This window comes from Emydura macquarii, unplaced genomic scaffold (genome assembly GCF_026122565.2).
Source record: "Emydura macquarii macquarii isolate MOO-44397 ecotype Brisbane River unplaced genomic scaffold, CSIRO-AGI_Emac_v2 contig_3249, whole genome shotgun sequence".
Lineage (NCBI taxonomy): Eukaryota > Metazoa > Chordata > Testudines > Chelidae > Emydura > Emydura macquarii.
The window spans coordinates 61,536-82,755 of record NW_027133386.1 but is presented as its reverse complement, the minus strand read 5'-3'; the positions used below and the strand labels follow the sequence as shown (position 1 = coordinate 82,755).

The window sequence follows — 21,220 nt, the reverse complement described above, 5'->3', positions numbered from 1 at the left end:
GCTTGCCCCATCCCAAGAGCCACCGATGGAGCCGGCAGTGTGGGAAGCCAGGCCTGGATGGCAGGGGGCTCCCCCAGCCTTGGGGAGCAGCTGTAGAGCCAGAGCTGTGCGCTGGGGGGCTCCCACTCAGGGGGGAGGCTAGACCCAGGGGACTGTCTAAGGGACAGCCAAGACACCCCCAGAGCAGCTGGGGCAGGGGCTGCTGGGGGGCAGCACAGGTCACATGGCCCATGAGGCACCTGGAGCATCAGGGGGGCGGTGGGGCAGGTTGGTGCTGGAGGAAGGGGCAGGCTGGGTGCTGGGGGCGCGGCTCAGACGGGGGTGGGAGGGGCAGGGGCTTCCTTTCCCAAGGGACATCTGGGAATCATGAACTCCTGCTCCAGCCGGGAGGGGTCTGGGCTGGATGCAGCAGCGGTTCCCAAGGGGGGCGACTGCTTTTGAGCGGAGGCGCCGGGGCAGGAATCTACTGTAGTGACTGGGCGGCTGTAGCGCTGTCTGCGAATCCATAGGAGGGTGGGTCCTACCAGAGCAGAGCAGAGCTGCCCCTCCTTTGCCCTCCGCCCCGGATCAGACCCCCTGGCCCATCCAACTCGGTACCCCCCTTCCGTGGATCAACCCCACAGGCCCAGCCAGCCATGCATGCCTCCCCTTCAGTGCCCCGCCCCAGATCAGACCCCCCAGGCCCATCCAACCCAGTACCCCCCTGCCAACCAAACCGACAGGCCCCTCCAGTCCCTTCCCCCCCCCCCCCCACAGAGCAGAAGCAGTGCCGAGCCAGGGAGCCACCCGCTCTTCAGCCCCATGCTCTGCCCTGGCCCAGCTGGCTGTATTCCCAGAATGCACTGGGGCGGGGCAGAGCTGGGGTCCCCGAGGAGAGGCGGGTGGGGGGAGCTGCCCAGGTGGCCGGGCCATTGGCGCCCAGGCAGGGTCAGTGGCTGCTGGGATGTCCAGAGAAGGGCTGGAGGGGCTCTGGGATGATGCACCAGGGCCTGGGAGGGCTGAAGTGTCTGGCTGTGTGTGGGGGGGGGGAACACCCACGGGGGTTGGGAGTGGGGGGTGATGTATCTGGGGTATGTTGGGGGTGACATGGCTGGAGATATGTTGGCGGGGCGGCGGGGCAGGGCACGCAGCTGGCTGATGTGACGGGGGGGTAACGGGGCTAGCTTTGTACTTGGCTGATGAGACTGGGGGGGGGGTTGACATGGCTGAGGGGTGTTGGGGGGCCAATGTGCCTGGGTAAGCTGCTGGCTGATGTGACTGGTGTTGGGGGAGGGGTGACATGGTTGTGTGTGTCTGGCTGACGTGACTTAGGTTGACATGGCTGAGGGGTGTTGGCGGGGTGACATGACTGGGAGCATGCGGGGGTGTGACGTGGCTGTGGTATGCCCGGCTGACATGACTCGGGGGGGTTGGCATGCCTGAGGGGCGCTGGCAGGACAACGTGCCTGGGTATGCAGCTGGCTGACGTGACGGGGGGTGTCACGGCTGAGGGGTGTTGGCGGGGTGACATGACTGGGGGTGTGTGATGTAACTGGTGTGGGCGGGGAGTGACGTGACTGGGGGGCCTGTGGGGAGGTGAGGTGTGTGTGTGGCTGACGTGACTCAGGGGGTTGACATGGCTGAGGGGTGTTGGTGGGGTGATATGACTGGGGGCGGGTGGGGTGTGACGTGGCTGTGTGTGCGCCTGGCTGACGTGACTGGGGCCATGTGGGCATGTGACGTGGCAAGGGGTGACATGGCTGAGGGGTGTTGGTGGGGTGAGATGACGGGGTCATGTGTGGGTGTGACGTGGCTGTGTGTGTGCGCGCCTGGCTGACGTGACTGGGGCCATGTGGGCATGCGACGTGGCGAGAGGTGACGTGGCTGTGGTGTGTCCGGCTGACGTGACTGGGGGGGCTGAGATGGCTGAGGGGCACTGGCAGGACAACGTGCCTGGGTACGCAGCTGGCTGAGGTGACGGGGGACGCGGAGGGGTGTGCTGTGGCAGGGGGCGTGGCGGACGTGGCTGGGGTGTGACGTAGCTGGGGGATGTGGGGTGTGCTGAGGCGGACACACCTGGGGGTGGACACAGTCTCAGGATAGGGGGGTCAGGTGCAGCTGGGCCCTGGTGGGTTGTGGGTGTGGGGGGAGCCAGCCTTGCTGCTGGGGGTTGGGCTGACTGTCCAGGAGAGCCCCTGGAGGAGCTGACGCCAGGGGGCTGGAGGGGGGCTGTGGGGGCATTTCCCACGACACACACATGCCGGCCTCCCAGGGCAGCTGGGAGCGACGCTATTTCTTTCTTTTTCTTTTATTTCCAGTTTCAAATTTTCTACAAGAAAAGAATAAAAAAAATAGAGAACTCTACAGATCGTCCAGCTGCCAGGGCAACCATCGCCACGGGGCCAAGGCCACGGCCCCGATCACCACGGAGACAAGGCCACAGGGCCGAGTGCCGACTGCCACGGGCGTGAGGCCACAGCAGCGCTCACCACGGAGACCACGCTGCAGCCTGAATCACCACGGAGACAAGGCCCCAGTGTGTTCACTCGCCCACCCAGGGAGGCCATGCCCCTCCCCCACCCACGGCTGCCCCTGCTCAGCCCTGTTCGTGGGCCACTGTCTGTGGACCAGAGCCGCACAGACCCACAGCCTCCACCAGGGCCTCTGTTAGCACAACACTGGAACCGACAACGGAGACATCTACGGACACTAGGAAACTACCGCCACAGCCCAGGGGCGAGCGTCCAGGGCACCCCAACACAGCCCCCTGCCAGCCAGGGCACCTTGCCTGAGCCCCTGCCAGCCAGTGGGGCTTGAGAGAGCACAGGGGCAGCAGGGGCTTTCCACTTCCCATGGCTCTCTGCCCCTCGCTGGGCGTATCCTTGCCCCCATGGCTCTCTGCCCCCCATCCCGTGGCTTTCCTCCCCCCGCTGGCTCACTGTCCCTAAGACTCTACCTTCTAGCGAGTTCTCCCGCCCAGTGTTAGTGGTTCACGTCTACACTACAGGTCCCTGCGCCCGCCTGGCCCCACCCCTGGTGTCCCTGCCCCTCCCAGGCACCAGGGTCGCCAGGCCCTGTGGGGAGAGCAGCGCCCCCTGTTGGCTGCCCCACTGCCTCAAGACTGCACCAGCATGAGCTCCCCTCGCCTGTCGCTCGGCTCCGTGTCCATGGGGGCTCCGTGGGGCTGTTGGGACAGGCGGGCCATCGCGGTGGGCGGCTCCTCCCCAATTCCAAGCCCCTCATCCTGGGGATGCAGCGGGGGCTGCTCCTGGTCCTGCCGCAGGAGTCTGGCCCCTTCGGCCTCCAGGCAGGTGTGGGGCCGTGGGGGAGGGGCCGTGGCAGAGCGGCGCCCCCGGGCCTTGCGGCTGTGGTGGACCTGCAGGTGCAAGGCCATGAGCTCAGGCGCGGAGGTGGCGAAGGGGCAGAAGAGACAGCGATGCAGGGTGAGCTCGCCGGGCAGCGCCCCCTCCAGCGCCGGCCGCAGCGACAGGTCCAGCGGCTCGAAGTCAGCTCGGCCGTTGCGCAGGGCCCGGCCGGAGCAGGCAGGCTTGCGGCGGGAGGGCCGGGGCTGGGGCTCGTGGCTGGCCATGCCCCAGGCCTGGGGCAGGAAGGCCCCATGGTACTTCTCGGCTGGCTGCAGCAGCAGCTCCGGGGGGAAGGTGGGCAGCTTGGCAGGGGCACTGGGTGGGGTGCGGCCCCGCTGCGCCAAGCGCCCGGCCACGCCTGTGCCAGGGCCAGGGCCAGGGCCGGGGCCAGGGCTGCTTTTCTGCTCTCGGTGGTGGCGCTGCAGGTGGTACTTGAGAGAGCCAGACTGGGTGCCAGCGTAGTCGCAGTGCGGGCACTTGTACGGGCGCTCGCCTGCAGGAGGAGAGGGGAGACGTCAGACACGCGGACACATGGAACGAGCCAGAGGCAGAGAAAGAGGGACACAGACAGGCCGTGTCTACACTGGCACTGCTTTGTATCGGGCTAGCTTGTTCCGCCCACAAACCAAGCTCTACTGGTGAGAACTCCACCTAGCCTCCGGGCTCACACCTCCTGACACCCCTGCTTGACAGCTGTGCCAGCAGGACAGACAGCCGCAGGTACTGCTAGACGGACGGACGGACGGACGGACACACACGCACACATCAAACTAGTTCCTTGGGGAGTTTCAAGACCCAGGCACAACTCGTTTGACCAAATGTCTTCCATTCCCCTCCCCCCTGCTTGTTTTCTGGTTTTGCCCCTGATAATTTGGGGAGTGAATGAGAAAAACCGCAAACCAACCGTTCTGGGCTTTTTTAAAAACTGGACATTCTAAAAAAACCTCCATTTTGGGGCAAACCCGGTTCTCTGCTGCCAGTGAAATGCCAGTCGAGGCCTTGCAGCCGGCTCACAGCAGGCACCCGGCCAGGCGGGCCCGTCAGGACGTCCAGAGCAGGCTGCTGCGTGAGCCAGGCTGCAGACACCCACCCAGTGACACCCCTTCTGCTCTGGGCACCGCCGCCCGCAGCACCAGCGGCCCGCCCCAAGCCCACGCCATGTGCCGCCAGCTGCGTGAGCTGAAGACCGGCTCAGATGCAACCCCCTTGAAGAGGAACCCGCTCGCAGGGAGGCTCAGGAAACCCTCTGGCCCAGGGCGGATAAGAGCCTGCCGCTCAGCTGGACAAGGCTGGTGCCGTGGGGCTGCTGTTCCGAATGCCAGGGTCCCCTCGGCCCCTCCCGTCCAACCAGGGGGCCGGAGCGAGCTGGGGGAGCACGGTCCTGGGGGCCCGCCCACGCCCAGCTCACCTGTGTGGACGCGCAGATGCACCTTGAGATGGTGGGAGGAGCGGAAGGATTTCCCACAGTAGGGGCAGTCCTTGCCCGACAGGCCGCGGCCCCCGTCCGGGCGCAGGGCCCCCCCACGCAGCCCCTGCTCCTCTGCACAGACAGGAGAGAGGCCGATGAGGCCAGGGGGCGGGGCAGGGCGTGTCCAGGTGGAGGTGGAGGTGGGGGGTCCCCCGTCCCCAGGTGGAGATGGGAGGCAGGAGCTGTACTCACCCTGCGTCGCCGGGGGCGGGCTGGGCAAGGTGGGGCCCCAGCTGGCGCCTGCGTTGGAGCCGGCCCCGCCGTCCGTGGGCAGCCCGTGTCCCGCCGCGGCGTGGAGCGAGGCCAGTGCCCCCAGGGCCCGGTGGCTGCGGCTGGGCAGGGCCACGTGCGGGCAGGGGGCGAAGGCCCGGCTGCAGTCGGGGCAGCGCTGGCCGGCGCCGCCCTCCTCCTCCTCCTCCTCCTCCTGCTCCTGCTGTTCCCGGGCCGCCTCGCCCCAGCGACGGGCCGCCACCGCCTGCCGCCCGCTCTGCAGCGCCCGGGCCGTGGCCTGCAGCCGCTCGGCGCAGCTGGGCTCAGCCGGCGGGCGCAGCGCCCGGCAGCCCAGGAAGGCCGGGGGCGGCGCCCCGTAGCCGGGCCGCGCCGCCCGTGGCCCCCCCGGGCCCCGGGCCAGCCCCAGCTTGCCCAGATGCACCTTCATGTGGTTCTTGAGGAACCAGGGCTCCTTGAAGCCGCGCCCGCAGACCGGGCACTTGTGGTCCAAGGAGGCCTTGTGTTTGCGCATGTGGCCCTTGAGGAACCAGGACTGGCTGAAGGCCTGGCCGCACACCTGGCAGCGGAAGCCGGCGGGGGGCGGCGCGGCGGGGGCCGGCGGCGGGGCGGGGGGCGCGGCGTGGGCCTCGCGGCTGTGCCGCTGCAGCTCCCCCTCCTGCGCGGCGGCGAAGGGGCAGTGGGCGCACTTGTAGGGCTGGTGCAGGATGCGCAGGTGCCGCTCCCGCTCGCCCCCCGTGCGGAACTTGCCCTTGCAGAAGGGGCAGGGGAAGCTGGCGGGGGGCGGTGGGGGCGGTGGCGGCGGGGGGGCGGGCGGCGGGGCGGGGGGCGGGCCGGGCGGCGGGGGCTCTTCCTCCTCCTCCTCCTCTTCCTCCTCCTCCTCCTCGCCCTCGCTGGCCGCCGGCGGCCCCCGCCGCAGCAGCGCCCGCTCCTCCAGTTCCAGCAGCAGGCGGCTCTGGTGGCTGAGGCGGGCGCGGGCCTCGGGGCGATGGGAGCGCAGGTGGAGGCGCAGGAGGCCGCGCTGCGCGGCCCGGTGCCCGCAGTAGGGGCAGGTGAAGGGGGTGGCGCTGGCGTGGATGCGGGTGTGCAGCGCCAGGATGCTGTTGAAGCGGAAGCGCTTGCCGCAGACGGCGCAGGGGTAGGGCCTGGCTTTGCAGCCCCCTGCCGCCCCCGGCGCCGGCGGCCCGTTGAAGTAGCGCTGCAGGTCCAGCTCACTGTTGAAGGCCAAGTTGTCGCCCTCGCCGGGGGCCAGCGCCTCGGGCAGCGGGGACGGCGGCGGTTCCTGGTGGAGCGGGGGGGATGGCGGGGCTGCGCCGCTGGCAGGGCTGGAGCCCCCAGCCTTGGGGGGGGACGGCGGCCGGGAGTCCACCTCCTGCGGGGGACAAGAGGGAAGGGGAAGACAGGCCCGCCTAACTCCGGATAGCTGGTGCTCAGGTGAGAGAGGGGCCCGAAAGGGGTCACCCAGGCCAGGGAAAAGCGTTGAGACTTTGGACCTGAGCGTGACTGACTCAGCAACGCCGCCTGAGTCTGCAGAGAGCCTGAGCCCATCGCTCGGGGAGGGGGGGGAAGAGCTGCCACAAGTGTGTCCCAGGCAGCGATGGTCTCTGCAGAGACTGCTCTGGGCGGCTCTCCAGCACCACCCCGGTAGGGTCTCAGTGCAGGGACGACTGGTGCAAAGCCATGCCCTTAGCTCCCTGAATGGGTCCTTCACCCCAGGGGCCCAGTGGGACTTTTCTGTCATGTTGTCACAAAGCCTATGTGTGCTTTGGTTCTTCTCTGGCCTTTGCATTGCTCAGTGGCCGCGCAGGACCCGCAGTGTGGGTGTCATCTGCAGTAAACAGGGCTGTTAAGGAGCTGGTTGAAACCGACCCTGATCAACGGCGGGTCCAGAGAGACAGCGGGAGCCCCAAAGACTGACCGAGTGACACTCAGAGTGGCAGAGAAAGAGACTGGCTGCTCTCACCTGATGGACCGTGTCTTAACCTCCGTGTCTCGCTGCTAACCTGAGCGCGTCCCACGCTGTGGGACCAGTGAACCGCTGCCGCGGCTGGCCACACTGCCGGGTACCACCGTCACCGCTGGCTGACAAGTGGACAAGCCGCGGAGCTGGCGGACTCCGGCTCGGTTAGACTCACTGGGCAGAGCTCAGGGCGAGGCAGGAGGGCTGGAGCCAGAGGCTCAGTCGTGGAGGCACTCAGGCCACGTGGACTGTCCTGAAGGAAGAGACCCCTTCGGGGTCTGGCCCACTGAAGGCTTCCATGACACTCAGCAACCCCAATCCCCTGCCTGGCCAGGGGGGGGTGAGGGAATCCCCTTCTGTGCGTTTACCCCCCTTCGTTCGCCTTTCCAGGGAGCCTCTTCTCTCCCCGCAACCACTGCCTCCGGGCCCAGGGCTAGGAGATGAAATCCAGCCCCAGGAAGCCGCCTGCTCCCACTGGGACGGGACAGCACTCACCTCCATGGTGCCAGCGATCACATGCTTCAGTCTTGAGCCTTCATCACAGCAGGGGCACTTGAGGGGATGGAGCAGGATGCATCTTCAAACCCAGTGGGCAGCAGCATGGGCTGCAAGAGAACAACTAGACCAGCTCAGAATGCTTAGCACAGGGATTCACGCCCACACTGCACGGGGGATTCACCCACCCTCGACACCCAACTTGCACGGGGATTCACCTTTGACACCCACACACATGGGGATTCACCTTTGACACCTGACTCATGTGGGAATTCACCCGACACGCGACTTGCACTGGGATTCACCTTCAATTCCAGCGTCATACGGGGATTCAGGAGCAGCGGCACAGCCGCCAGCAGGGCTGAGAACAGGGGAGTTTGAATGCAGAGCTGTTGGAGAAGGGAGGCAAGCCCTGTTCCTCAGGGGCAGTGACAGGAGCTTAGGAGGAAAGGCTCTGGCTCCTACACAGGCAGCAGCGGCAGTGACCCAAGGAATGGCAGAGACAATGAAAATGCCTGGATGTGGAAGATGCAGGATGTACATGATTCTGGAGCAGGTACCAAAAAGATGCTGCATTTGTCTGAAATGCTGCCTGACAGATCTGATGGAGGAGAAGATCTGAGTTTTGAAGTTGCAGCTAGAAATCGTGGTTGTATTTTGAAGAGGATTTGCGTAGCTGATAGAGGGAAGGAGAGAGACGTCTGACGGGAAACCTCAAGACACGCAGATGCAAGCTGGACTGGACAAGTGTGAAAGCACACTCCCCGCTGAGGAAAGTGGTCAGTGGAAGCATGTGACTACGAGATCCCGGCAGAAGAAAAGGCCGGCTGGTGCAGGAGAAATGGAGCAACAAGTTTGCTTAGCTGAAAAATGAAGGGGTGGAGCAGGCCATGACAGAAGGCGGGAGGGCAAGGAAGAAGAAAAGAATGGCTCGTTCTACAAGAAGAGGGGAAGAGACAATGGAGATACCCAGAGTTCAGAGCCCCAGGAGGACAGAAGGTAATGACTCGCAGAAGATTGCAAGTGAGAACAGAAGACACGAAGACTTACAGCTAGAAAGAACCGAAGGAGAAAGACCAGCAAATTGCACCATCACCAGGAAAAACAGGTCTATGTGACTGGGGACTCCCTACTAAGAAGGCCGGGCCTGCCACCAGTGCTGATTTGGAGAACAGAAGGCTGTGCTGTCTGCCAGGAGCTAAGATGGGGGATAGAGACCTGATGCTGAAGAAGATCCCAATGGGTGCAGGAAAGAACCTACTGATGATCCTGATTATCTGCTCGATTCCCGTTGGGACACATGACGGGGATATGCCAGGCGGGGGTAGACGCTTAAAGAAATGAAGGGTTAGGAGATCTCCAGTGGGATTCTACCAGCCTGTCCCCACAGGAGGAGAGTGAAGGCGAGACAAGATTATGATGCTCAACAGAAAGCTCTGGCAGTGATGCTACAAGAAGGACTTTGGGAGGTTTGAGCACTGGGAGGCAATGACAGACAAAGGATTGCTCTCATTGGATGAACTCTGTGATGGAGTGCCTGCCCCGCATTGGACCATTGCAGAGGCTGCCTGATAGGTAGCCAATAGGAAGGGGCTTCGTGGCAGCCAGTCAGGGCCCAGGTGGCCGGTATAAAAGGAGCTGCAGAGCAGAGCAAGCGGGGTGACTCCCAGGAGCTCAAAGAGGAAGGACTGTTAGCACCCTGGATGGAGCAGTGGCTGGCTGCTCGGGCTCAGCAGAGCCGAACATCCTGAAGCAAGGGTGGAGAAGGTCCTGGGGCTGCAGGGAAGTGGCCCAGGGAAATCTATGGAGGAGTTGAGGGGAAACGCAGCGGAAGGCTGCCTGAGCTGGGACCCAGAGTAGTGGGCGGACCCGGGTCCCCCGGTTGCCATTGGAGTGGTGGCCGGACTGTGGTGGCCACAGTGGGAAGTAGCTAGAATGGACTGCAGGATCCCCTGGAAGTGGGGGAACACGGATTGTGACTCAGCCAGAGACTGAGTCATGAGGAGGGCCCGGTGGAGACAGGACTGAGGGTGAGACACTGCTGCGAGCGGGCGGAAAACCAAGGAAAAGAGGACACAGCACTGGAGAAAGGAACAGAGGGGAGGAGAATGGACATCAAGAGGTAAACCAGAGCCACTACCAATGACACTAAGAGTCGGGGGACACTGGCAGCAGAATGACTGGAACCCATCGGGCGAGGAATCTGCATCAGCCCAGCAGAAACAACGAAGATGTCTGTACACCGGTGCAAGGAGCCTGGGGTGGGGTAGCATTGTATATTCATAACGAGGTCGATTATAAAGAAATTAGAGGTGAAGGAATGAATAAAAGGGAATCTGTTTGGGTCAAAAATCACTTTGGGAAGAAAGGTAACCGAAGCTCCACTGGAACAGTGCTTGGCGTGTGCCATAGACCCGCAGAGTCTGATCTGAATATGGACAGAGACCTCTGTAGTATGTTTAATTCAATAAATACTACTGGGACTTGTGTGACGATGAGAGATTTTAACTTCCCAGATACAGACTGGAGAAGTGCTAATAATAATAATAGTAGGGCCCAGAGTTTCCTGGATGTGATAGCTCAGATTTCTTCACCAAATAGTTACCAAAGCAACAAGAGGGGATTCCATTTTAGAGCTAGTATTGGTAAGAAGCAAGGACCTCATAGAAGAATTGGTTGTAGTGGACAAACGTGGTTCGAGTGACCATGAGCTACTTCAGTTTAAACTAACTAGAAGGATAAACAGAAATAGATCTGCAACTTGGGTCCTGGATTTCAAAAGGGCAAACTTTACAAAACTGAGGGAATTGTTAGGGAAGTGGACTGGACAGAGGAACTCAAGGATCTGAATGTGGAGGAGGCCTGGAATTACGTTAAGTCAAAATTGCAGAAACTATCTGAAACCTGCATCCCAAGCAAGGGGAAAAAATCGCAGGGAAGCATTGCAGACCAAGCAGGATGAACAAGCATCTCAGACAGGTGATTAAGAGAAAGCAGAAAGCCTTCAAAGAATGGAAGATGGGAGGGATCGTCCAGGAAAGCTACTTCTTGGACGTCAGGAAGTGGAGGGATAAAGTGAGAACTGCCAATAGCCAAGCAGAGTTGGACCTTGCAAAGGAAATGAAAACCAATAGTAAATGGTTCTTTAGCTATTTGAATAAAAAGAAAACAAGGAAAGACGTGAAACTGTTAAAGGCTAAGGAGGGAGGTGTACATTAAAGATAATCTAGGCATGGCCCAACACCTAAACAAATATTTTGCCTGGTTTTAACACGGGTAATGAGGAGCTTGGGGCACTGGCAGCGTGGCTGGTGAGAATGAGGATATGGAGATAGAAACTACCACATCCAAGATGGAAGCCAAACTCAAACTCCTTAATGGGACCAAATTAGAGGGTCGGATAATCTCCATCCAACAATATTAATGGAGCTGGCACATGAAATTGTAAGCCCAAGAGCAAGGATTTTTAATGAATCTGTGATCTGGGGGGTCATGTCCTATGACTGGAGAATTCCAAATATAATACCTGTATTTAAGAAAGGAAAAAAGTGATCTGGGAAACTACAGGCCTGTAAGTTTGACCTCGATTGTATGCAAGGTCTTAGAACAAATTCTGAAAGGGAGAGTTAAGGACATAGATGTAAATGACAAATGGGATGACAACCAACATGGTTTTACAAAAGGTAGATTGTGACAGACCAACCTGATCTCTTTCTTTGAGAAGATAACTGATTTTCTAGACAAAGAATATGCAGTAGATTTAATCTACCTGGATTTCAGTCAGGCATTTGGTACAGTTCCACATGGGAAATTATTAATTAGATTGGAGAAGATGAGGATTAATAGGACTGAAAGGTGGGTAAGGGACTGGTTGGAGGGGCAACTACAACAAGTCATGCTGAAAGGTGAACCATCAGGCCGGAGGGACATTTAAGGTGGCGTTCTAGTGGTTTTGGGGTTGATCTTATTTAACATTTTCTTTAATGTCCTCGACACAAGAAGTGGGAGTGCGCTAATAAAATGTGCGTATGATACAAAATTGGGAGAATTGCCAATATGGAAGAGGATGGGTATATCATACAAGAGATTTGGATGACCTTGCAAACTGGAGTAATAGCAATGGGATGCACAAGGTCGAATGGCTTGGCTAGGTAACAACGATTACAAATGTATATCTAGATTTGATAGCTAGCACATTGCTGCAGCAGTGAGCTGATGACTGTCCTTCAGGCTCCCGGCGAAAGGACAAAGGGGACACTCAGCTATGAAGTGCGCCATCGTTTGTGACTGGTGAACACAGTCGCACGCAGCTGTTTGCTTCATTTCCCATTTAAAGCGGCTATGTCCACATCTCCCATGAGATGTCCTCGTGCGATTCAATCTGCACCAGTCTGTCTGACATAAATAAAAACCTCGTGGTTCCTTGCGGAGCTGTTTGTTTTGAGCGGTCGAAATGCTCCATCTGGCTCTCCATTGAGCCTCAGCATCGAAGTTGAGTGTAAGGGTTTTGATGCAGTTCCACGGAAGGCTGCAGGATTTTAATCTTGTCTTTGGCGGATTCTGCAGGTCATTGTGCAACAGGATCCTCGTGTTTGCATTGACATGGTTAAGAAAGCGAGATGTCTGGGTATCTCTTCTAATCTGTGGAGGCTGGATGTGTGATAGGACTGTGAGCCAATCAGCTGGGGGTGATTTGAGTGTCCCTGACATGACGTGCATGGCATTATTGAGTTGAGTATCAAGCAGTTTAGTGAGACCTTAGTGGTGCACGGTATTCAGCTGCAGAGCATATCAAGGCAATTGTTGTGGGTCGTAGGGTCCAGGAATGGGAGCCCCATGATGTTCCAGCCAGCTCTCCAGTCCAGTGTAATGCTGAGATACTCTGGGTTAGCCTCATGTCTGACACGCTCCCCCACTGAACTGCACATGGAGTTTTGTGTTAGCCATTTTATAGCTCGGATGGAAAGTGGTCACCACGGGTTTTTTTCGGATTAGGCCTAAGTTTCCAGCACTGGAAATAATCGGCCATTGTGTTAAGATCTCGGGGTAGGGTGCAGCTGATGGTATGGAGGCTTGTGTGCTGAGCAGCTAGGGCAATGTCAGCTGCATACATGAATTTCCTGGACTCCGTTGTTGGTATGTCTGCAGCGTATACATTAAAAAGCATCTGAACCAGGATGGAGCCCTGAGGGGTGCCCGAGTTAAGAGTTCTTGGTCTGCTGATCTCCTCATTGAGGTGTACCTTAAAGCGGCAGTCCCCGATCATTGCCCCCAAGAGACTGATTGTTCGCCAGCAGTGAATGACGTGGGAGATCTTGAGGAGGAGGCCCTGTCTCCAGACAGTCTTGTGTGCCAAGGAGAAATCAACAAGGACGATCCCTGTCTTCAACTCACGTTGGAATTCTGCTTCAGTGTGGCTGGGAATGAAGCTACTTGCTCACAGCAGAGCCTCTTTGGGCTAAATCCTGCCTGCTCCGATGGGAGGACGTTTTTGATAATGTCAGACAGACAGCGGAGCCGTGCCAGTTCCATGAGCTTGCTAGTGGTTGAGAGGAGAGAGATGGGGCGGTAGCTGGCTGCATCCTCTGGGATTTTCCCGGGCTTCAGTAGGGCAGCCTGTTGCCAGCTTGATGGCACTTCTCTGTTTCTATGCACGGTGGTAAAAAGTGCCACCAGCCATTCTCATTCCCGTCTCCCCAGGTTCTTAAGGAACTCTGGAGGAATGCCATTTACCCCAGCAGCTTTCTGCCTTCTGGTTTCTGATGGTGCAACACTGATCTCCTCGACAGAGCATAAGTGGAGATTCCTCTGGGCATTGGTGAAGGTTTTTGCAGAATTCCCGCTGGACCTCCTGGCATGTGATCTTCTCTGTAGGGGGTCTTGCTGTTAGAAAGAAGAAAGGTGACAGCATTGGCAGTTACCTTCGCCAGGCGTTGCATTATTGGCTGGGATCCTCCAAGCTGCTGCAAAAGAGTGTATGCTTTGTGGCTCGAATGGGTGAAATCAGAGCTTTCCACTGTCCCTTTCCAGGCCCAGCAGAGTGGCTTTATCTGGGTCGCCGCTCCTTTCATGGTCCAGCAGGAGGGACTCGGATTATTTTGTCCAGCAGGGGTTGAAGGCCTTACGGTGATCACGCGGGATGTACTTCTTAGCGGTCGATTTTAGAATGTTTGCAAAATAGCCAAAGATTCTAGGTATCGGTCTGGGCCATGGGATCCGCTGTTCTGTTTCCGAAGTGTAGGTGGGCCAGCCAGCCTTGTGGAAATTCCAACACAGCTTTTGGCGCCGACTGCAATAGAGGAACTTGCAAGCCAATCCGGAGGATAATTGGGCAATGTTGGCTATGCGGGATGTGACTCAGGATGGTTCTTCTTGTGGCCAGTGGGATATCTGCGCTGTTACGGGTCACAAAACACAGGTCAGGGTTGTGATCCATTGTCCAGCTTGCAGACCGAAAAGATCTGGACTGCTTTGGATCATAGAGCAGGTGGAGGTCTTCGAGGGAGGCCCATTCTGTGAGCTGTTCCCTGGCTATGCCGTTGCCATGTGCAGTGGTTGTCTCCCTTGTGTAAGAGCGATTAATTCAAATTGGAACAGGTACGAAGAAGGCTACGAGGAAGATGAGAGGAATGGAGAACCTACCTTATGAGAGGAGACTTAAGAAACATGGCTTGTTTAGCCAGAAACAAAACAAAGGCTGAGGGGAGATAGGATTGCTCTCAATAACTACATCAGAGAGAGAAATACCAGGGAGGAAGAGGAGTTATTTAAGTGAAGGGTCAATGTTGTCACAAGAACAAATGGCGGTAAGCTGACCGTCAATAAGTTTAGGCTTGAAATTAGCTGAAGGCTTCCAACCATCAGAGGAGTGAAGTTCTGGAACAACCTCCTAAGAGGAGCAGTTTGGGTAAAAAGAACCTAACCTGTTTTACAGCTACACTCGATGAGCGTCGGGAGAGGCTGGGATGATGCGGCGGCCTACAATGGCATATGACCCATCTGCACCTGCTAGCAGCAAATATCTCCAACAGCCGGAGAGAGGACACGCGCCAGGGAGGGAGGGCTCTGAGTTACTGCAGAGCATTCGTTCCCTGGGGTCTGGCTGGTGGGTCTCGCCCACATGCTCCGGATCTGACTGATCGACTTACCTAGGATCAGGAAGGAATTTTCCCCCATGTCAGACTGGAGAGACCCTGGAGGGGTTTTCATCTCCCTCTGCGGCATGGGGCATGGCTCACTTGCTGGTTTGAACAAGAGTAAATGGTGGATTCTCTGTACCTTGAAGTTTTTAACCATGATTTGAGGATGTCAGTAACTCAGCCAGGGGTGAGGGGTCTGTGACCGCAGTCGGGCGGGGGGAGGTTCTGTGGCCGGCAATTGTACAGGAGGTCAGACTAGATTAGCATGACGGGTCATTCAGGCCTTAAAGCCTATGAGATATCAGCATCACACAGGGCCCCACACATGCACATCCGATACCAGTGTCACATTGGGCTTCACTCCCAAAACCAGCACTACATGGGGATTCACATCCTTCACGCCAGCGCCAGTGTCACACCAGGATTCACCCGCCCCGCCCCCCCCCCCCCAACCAGCATCATGTGGGATTCACCCCAAAACCAGCATCACCCAACCAAGACCCCCCTGCACAGCTAGTCTGGCCCAGCACAGAGCCCCCTGCCCAGCCATCCTGGCCCAGAGCCCCTTGTCCTGCCAGCCTGGCTCAGCCCCAGGGCCCCCTGCCCAGCTGACCTATCCTAGTCCCACAGCCAGACCCTCCCCCCCGCCCCGATCAGCCCAGCCCAGCCCAGCCCGTTCTCCATGTGGTGCCAGAGGCTGGTGCAGCCGAGGGCTGGGGCGGGCTGGGGCACAGCGGCATGTTTGGGTCTCTGCCCGCTCCAAAGGCAGTTTGGGCTGAACTGACTCCCAACCCCAAACAATCCATTGCTGGGCGACCCACACATCTGACCCAGCCTGGCCTGGTTCAGGCCTTTGCCCAGTTGTAGGCACCAGGGAGCGCTAGTCTCCCCTTCAGCCCAGCGGTCAGCGCACTCCCCTGGGCCGAGGGACCCTGATTCCAGTCCCCCGCTGATGGGATTGCAGCGGGGCCCTGCCCACTGCAGCATGGGGGTAGCTGGGGCAGGGGGCTGTCCCGCGTTGCTGTTGGAGCTGCTCCACTGTGTACAGGGGAGTGCCTCAAGCCCCATCTTCATTCTCATGCTTTCCCTGTGAGTCCATCCTGACGGGATCAAACCTGTAAGGAGGTGTCTCAGCCTTGCCTCCGACTCCTGGGCCTGCTGGGCCCCCAGCTCGAAAGGGCCACAGAGCAGGGCCTCAGGAAGTCAGCACCGCCCCGCTCAGCACACCTGCAGCTCTGTCTTGGAACAACCACCCTAACCTGGCCGCATGTGTCACGGCTGCAGCTGCTCAGCTGCAGGGTTAGGAAGAAGTTGCAGAAGTTGCAGATGATCTACTGGGCATGTTTGCTGTGAGCTGGGCCAGGGAACGCTGCCTGCGGGATTTAGCTGGTGTGTCTTGCTCAGGGTCACACCAAGTGTTCGATTTGGGGTGGGAAAGGAATTTTCGCCTGGTCAGACTGGCAGGCACCAGGGAGGGGAGGTGTCTCTCGCCTTCCTCGGCAGCATGGGTCGCCTGCTGGGCGCATCCTGCCGAATTGATCTCTGCCATTGCGGGGCCTCAGGCATTGGTGCGTGTCAGGCTCCCAGGCTCTGCCGCTGGCACACACCTTTCGTCTCTGTGGCCTGACGTGTTTCCGACTAACTAAGTCTAGTGACTGGGTGACTCCTGCATCACGGCGCCAGAGTGGTGCTGCCCCAGCTTTGAGGAGTGACAGAGAATCCACCCTGGAGTTGCTCCAGCGTCAGTTCCCTTCCTGCTTCGACATGTGCATGCTGCTGCTGGTTGGAATTCAGCTAGCGCCAGTTGACAGCCACTGGATCGGGGCTAGTGCTCACACCCTGGAGCACCGCAGAGCTCCCACACGTGCCGTGCGTGCGCCCAGCTGCTGGGGTGGCTGCATTCCCAGAGAGCCAAGGGCCATCCCTTTCCCAGGACCACGCCCCCTGACCTCACTGCAGATTCACTGTCCACCCTAATCATGTCAGTGCTGACCTGGACTGGGTTCAGGAGAGGGACGGCACAGCCAGGGGAGGAGCAGGTGATAGAAAAGATGGGCAGAAAAGCTAGTGGCTAGCCCCCTGAATGCAGCAAGCAGGCACTGAGCAACCCCCCCCACCTCCGCCGCCCCAGTCTCATTTCAAGCTGGTCAGAAAAGGAGGGGGGGCGACCTTTCCATGGGAAATTCGGCCTCTGTTGAAAAAATACAAACATATTTTGCTGCCAAAAAGAAAAAAAAATCCATTTTCGGGGCAGGGGAGATGGACAATTCCCAACGAAGGAGAGCGGCACCTGGCCCTTCCCGCTCACTCAGCCTGTGCCGGGGGGCAATGGGCAGGGCCCTGCCCCGCCCAGCCTGTGTGTCCAGAGCAGGGTTTGTTTAGTGACCATCCGGACTCAGCGTCCTGCCTAACGCCACTGAGCAGCCGGCTGTTCTGGTGCATGCAGCCTGCAGAGCACCCCAGCCAGTGCTCGGGTTCATACCCAGACCACTGGGATCCCATACACCCCTCGGGAAGCCCAGGGACCTAGGCGCTAAGTCCCATGACATCGCCAGGCTGGGGCAGCATTGCGGCCCCTCCAGCCCAGGGTTTCTCTCCCCCTGTGACCAGCGCAGATGCCGCAGAGCAAGGTGCAGGGCCCGCGCGGTAGCAGTGTGGGCTAACCGGCTCCCACATGAGGTCTCATCCTGCTCTCTAATGTCCCTGCAGCAGGAGGAATAATCTCCCTGTTGGGATTTTTGTCAGCATGAACTAGTCTAACTCGGGCCGTGCCTGTACGCCAAAGACACCTCCTGTGCAGCTTCACAACGGGCACAGCGCTCGGCCTCCGTACCACCCTGTGGAAGAGCGTTCCACCAGCAAGTCGGGCCTTGTGGGCTGAAGCATTTCCTTTGCTCGGTTTTGACTGCCCCCTTTCCATCTCGCTGGCCAGCCCTTGTCCTTCTGCTGTCAGCATGGGGGCCGCCGTCTCCAGCCCACTCAGTATTTTAGAGACCTGCGTCTTGCCCCACCGCGAGCCCCAGTGTTTCAATCTCTCTTCAGAGGAGACTTTTCCCAGCCCCTCATCTGTCTCCTCACCTGTCCCTTTCGTAGGCACTAGCCTCTGGAAGGGGCTGCCCAGCCCTGCAGCGTCCAGAGGGGCCTGCCCCAGAGATTGACACCACGGCTTGGTGAGGTTTGCAGCCATTCCCCATCGGGGGGGGGGGAGGGGGTGGGTGCGCCCTGGGCATTGGCGGACAGGCATGAACTAGGCTCTGATGCCCTGCACAGCACCATGGCAGAAGGCAGGCAGTCAAGGGGAAAAGTCGCTGAGAATGGAGGCTCTGCCCACAGGGCCTGGCCCCAGGGAATGTCCCCCCAGGCCTAGGTCACTATCCCTACCTCCCTCCTGCCCGCGTGGGCCTTGGAGACTGCTGAGTTCTCGGCCCCTGGATGGACTCATCTCCATGGAGCCCCCGGGCGGCAGCAGGATTAACCCTCACCCTGACCTCTGCTAACGCGCCGTAGCCCTGGCTGACCCTGTCCCCTCTGCAGGCCGCGGTAGCAGCGCCTTTCCCCTGGGGGTCCCTCCCAGTCCGGGGCAGGGGCCCTGCTGCCTGTGATGGGGCCAGCACAGCTCGGGGGGGGACGGGGGGGGGCAGGGGCGAGGGGACTCCCTGGGTCCCAGCCAGCCTGCACCGTGCAGACACGGGAGGGAAGCAGCCCCCTCCCCGCTCGCTCTGCTCTGCTCTGCTCTGTCGCATGCACCTGTCTTGGCGAGGGGCGGGGGGCGGGAGCCGGCCCTGGGAAAGGGCTTTATCCCAAGCCGTCCCCTCCCCCGCCCGCCCGCCCATCCCACAGCACAAACTTCTGGGGCCTCCATGAAAGGAACCCAAAGAAAAGGGATTAAGGGCCGCCTGCCTCCCCGCTGCTGGGAGAGAGGCCGCCTGCCCCCCCCGCTTCCCCAGGCCTCACCAGGGACTGTGTCCTCACCTCTCCCCCGAGCCGAGCCGGCGGCTCCCACCCCCAGCCTGCCCTGCGCTGCCCGAGCCGGGGAGCCCACACAAGTGCCGGATTGTCCCCGCGGGCCCCTTCCCCCAGACGGGGAGAACAAAAGGAACCGGAGCAGCCGCAGCGCCCGCCTGAATCCTTTGTACCGCTTGTGCTCATGCAAAACAGCACATTCCAGCTCGCCTGGCCCCTGCGCCCCCACCCCGGCCCGGCGTGCCCCGGCCCCCCCAGCCGCCAGCCGCCCCCGGCCCCCGGCCCCCCAGAAACAGACCCCTCCCCGCTAGGCCCCAACTGGCTTCTGCAATACAAAGGGCTGCCCCGGGGAGCGGGGCCACGGTGCCACGCAGGCTGGTAACACCCCTCCGCCCCCGCCACCTCCCCGGCCCACGGGAGAGCCACAGCAAAAGTTGACTTAGTTTCCCCTGTGTCAAACCCGCCCCCCAGGCACCCCCTCCCCCACCTACCCGGCACCTGCTCCCAAGTTGGAGCCAGGGCCGGTGCCCAAGAAGGGGCGGCGAGGGCGCTGGCGTGGGCCGCGCAGCACAGCTACTCACGGGCCGGGCGAGGCGACAGCTGGGGAGCCCCCCGCGCCAGCGCTGGGCTGGGGCCGACTGAGCAGAGCAGAGCGGCAAGCGGCCGGTCTCCCCCCTCATTGTATGGAGCAGGCATGCATGCAGCAATTTGCATTTTTTAAGCTTTTCATCACTGCACAGGCAGAGCAGGGAGTTTTCTCCCCCTCTCGCCGCCCAGCTCAAAATGGTGGCGGGGCCGGAGGGAGGGTGTCCCACGCTGGCCGGGCTGCCAGGCATGGGGGGAGACGAGGGCATTTCCCGGTCCCCCCTCTTTTCCCTTTGTTTAGACGGTGACATTTGGTAGAGTCCTGGTTATTGATCACAACATTAAAGAGACAGCGCCAGGCGAGAGCCGGAGCGGCAGAGGGACAGGGTGCAGCAACTCAGGGCCAGGCTGCAGGGCAGGGGGTGGGGAAAGGAGCCCAAAGAAGGGGCGTGCAGGGGGATAAGAGCCCTGGGACAGGGGGCGCAAGGTCAGTGAAGGAGCCCAGGGACCTGGTGCGGGGCAGGGATAGGACCCAGCTGTCCTGGGGGCTCAGAGCTCCACTACAAGCCGGTTTGGAGAGGCTCTGGGCCCGTTTCACTGATGGGGGTCACACCCCCAGCATGGGGGGGGGGGGCCTGTCTCTCCTGTGGGGTCACAGCCTCAGCAAAGAGCAGGGGGCTGCGCGGCATCTCTGGGCCTCTCGCTCCTGTGGGGTCACAGCCCCGCTGTAGGGGAAGGAGGGGGTGATCACAGCCCCACCACTGGCACTGGCCCCATACCAGCCCGACAGGGACCAGCCCAGCTCGCCAGGGCTGGCATCGTGGCGGGCCCATTCTCAGTGCAGGCTGAGCCCTTGGGCAAGCCATACCTGGGCCGTGCTGGCCCAGAGCTGGGTCCTGCAGTGGGCCTGGCCCCCGCCAGGAACAGAGATGGAGGCAGCTGGCGGCATGGCTTTATTAATACACAGGATATAAATGGCTGGGAGCCGGTACAGCGACTGGCTTCCTAGCTCCGAACCCAGCCCTGCTGGCCTCTCACCACCCCCAGCCAAGGGGGGGGAGGGGTGACCCCAGCGACAGGTCCTGGCATGGGTCAGGAGTTCCGGGCTCCCTGGGGCAGCAGCCTTCCAGTTTCCCGCTTGCTCCTAGGCCATCTGCTGAGGTCCCCGCTTCCCTGGCAGCCGCAGCCCCCAGCCCGCTCCCGTGGTCCATATATGGGATAGTGTATACTTATGAGTACTTGTCTGACGCTCCCGCGCCTGCCCCAAGAGTTTGCATCGCTGAATTCCCATCATGCTCCAGTCTGCCAGGCACATTATTTCCCAGAATGCTCCAGTAGCCCCAGCAGGTGATGTCCCATCATGCTCCAGTCTGTCAGGCCCTGAATTTCCCATGATCTTCCAGCTGCTCCCAGCACAGACTGTCTCACAATGCTGCAGTCCAACAGCCCCTGCATTTCCAAGAATGCTCCAGTCTCCCCATCAGGGAATGTCCCATGATGCTCCAGTCTGCCAGGCAAAGCATTCCCATGAAGCTCCTGTCCCTGGCTGGTGGGGCTGGGTCACCCCAGTGCCATTGTGGCTGCCTTGCAGTAAGCCTGGTGGCGGTGGCAGCTCCGGGGAGTGGAACAGGTGCATACAGAGCTGGGCCTGGGTGGGGAGGGCCCAGCGGAGCAGGAACAGACAAATGGGGCGTGTAGGAGGCACTGCATGTGCAGGCATGGCTGGGCCAGACAAGGAGTGTGTGTGTGTGTGTGTGTGTGTGTGTGTGTACCCATGCGTGGAGCCCTCATTGCATGTATAGGCAAAGTGGGGTGAGACAGGGATCAGAGAGAGAGAGGTGTATGTGTGAGTGCACACTTGTGTGTACACACGCGCGGAGGGGGCATTGCACATGCAGGCATGGCTGGCTGAGAGGGTGTGTGTACATTGCACATGCAGGCATGGCTGGGTGAGACCCGGATCTGTGTGTGAGAATGGCAAGCTTCAGGGAGGCGCTGCGTGCGCGGGTGGGGGTTGGTGGCATGCGGGGCCAGGAAT

General features: G+C 60.2%; 1 protein-coding gene across 3 annotated transcripts; it reads right to left on the bottom strand.

Moving 5' to 3' along the window:
* Positions 1-2,208: 2,208 nt before the first annotated feature.
* ZNF219 (zinc finger protein 219) lies at positions 2,209-21,090 on the bottom strand. Of its 3 annotated transcripts, XM_067532204.1 has the most exons (5): positions 19,179-21,090; positions 7,496-7,605; positions 5,005-6,412; positions 4,753-4,884; positions 2,209-3,837 (listed from the first exon to the last, which is right to left on the bottom strand). In XM_067532204.1, exons 2-5 carry the CDS (start codon positions 7,499-7,501, stop codon positions 3,095-3,097), a joined length of 2,289 nt encoding a protein of 762 aa, XP_067388305.1. In that variant the 5' UTR covers positions 7,502-7,605; positions 19,179-21,090; the 3' UTR covers positions 2,209-3,094. The 3 variants fall into 3 exon arrangements, with proteins under 3 accessions (XP_067388305.1, XP_067388306.1, XP_067388304.1); XM_067532205.1 differs by lacking the exon at positions 19,179-21,090 and having other exon boundaries at positions 7,496-7,655; XM_067532203.1 differs by lacking the exons at positions 7,496-7,605; positions 19,179-21,090 and having other exon boundaries at positions 5,005-7,459.
* Between the last annotated feature and the right edge of the window lie 130 nt (positions 21,091-21,220).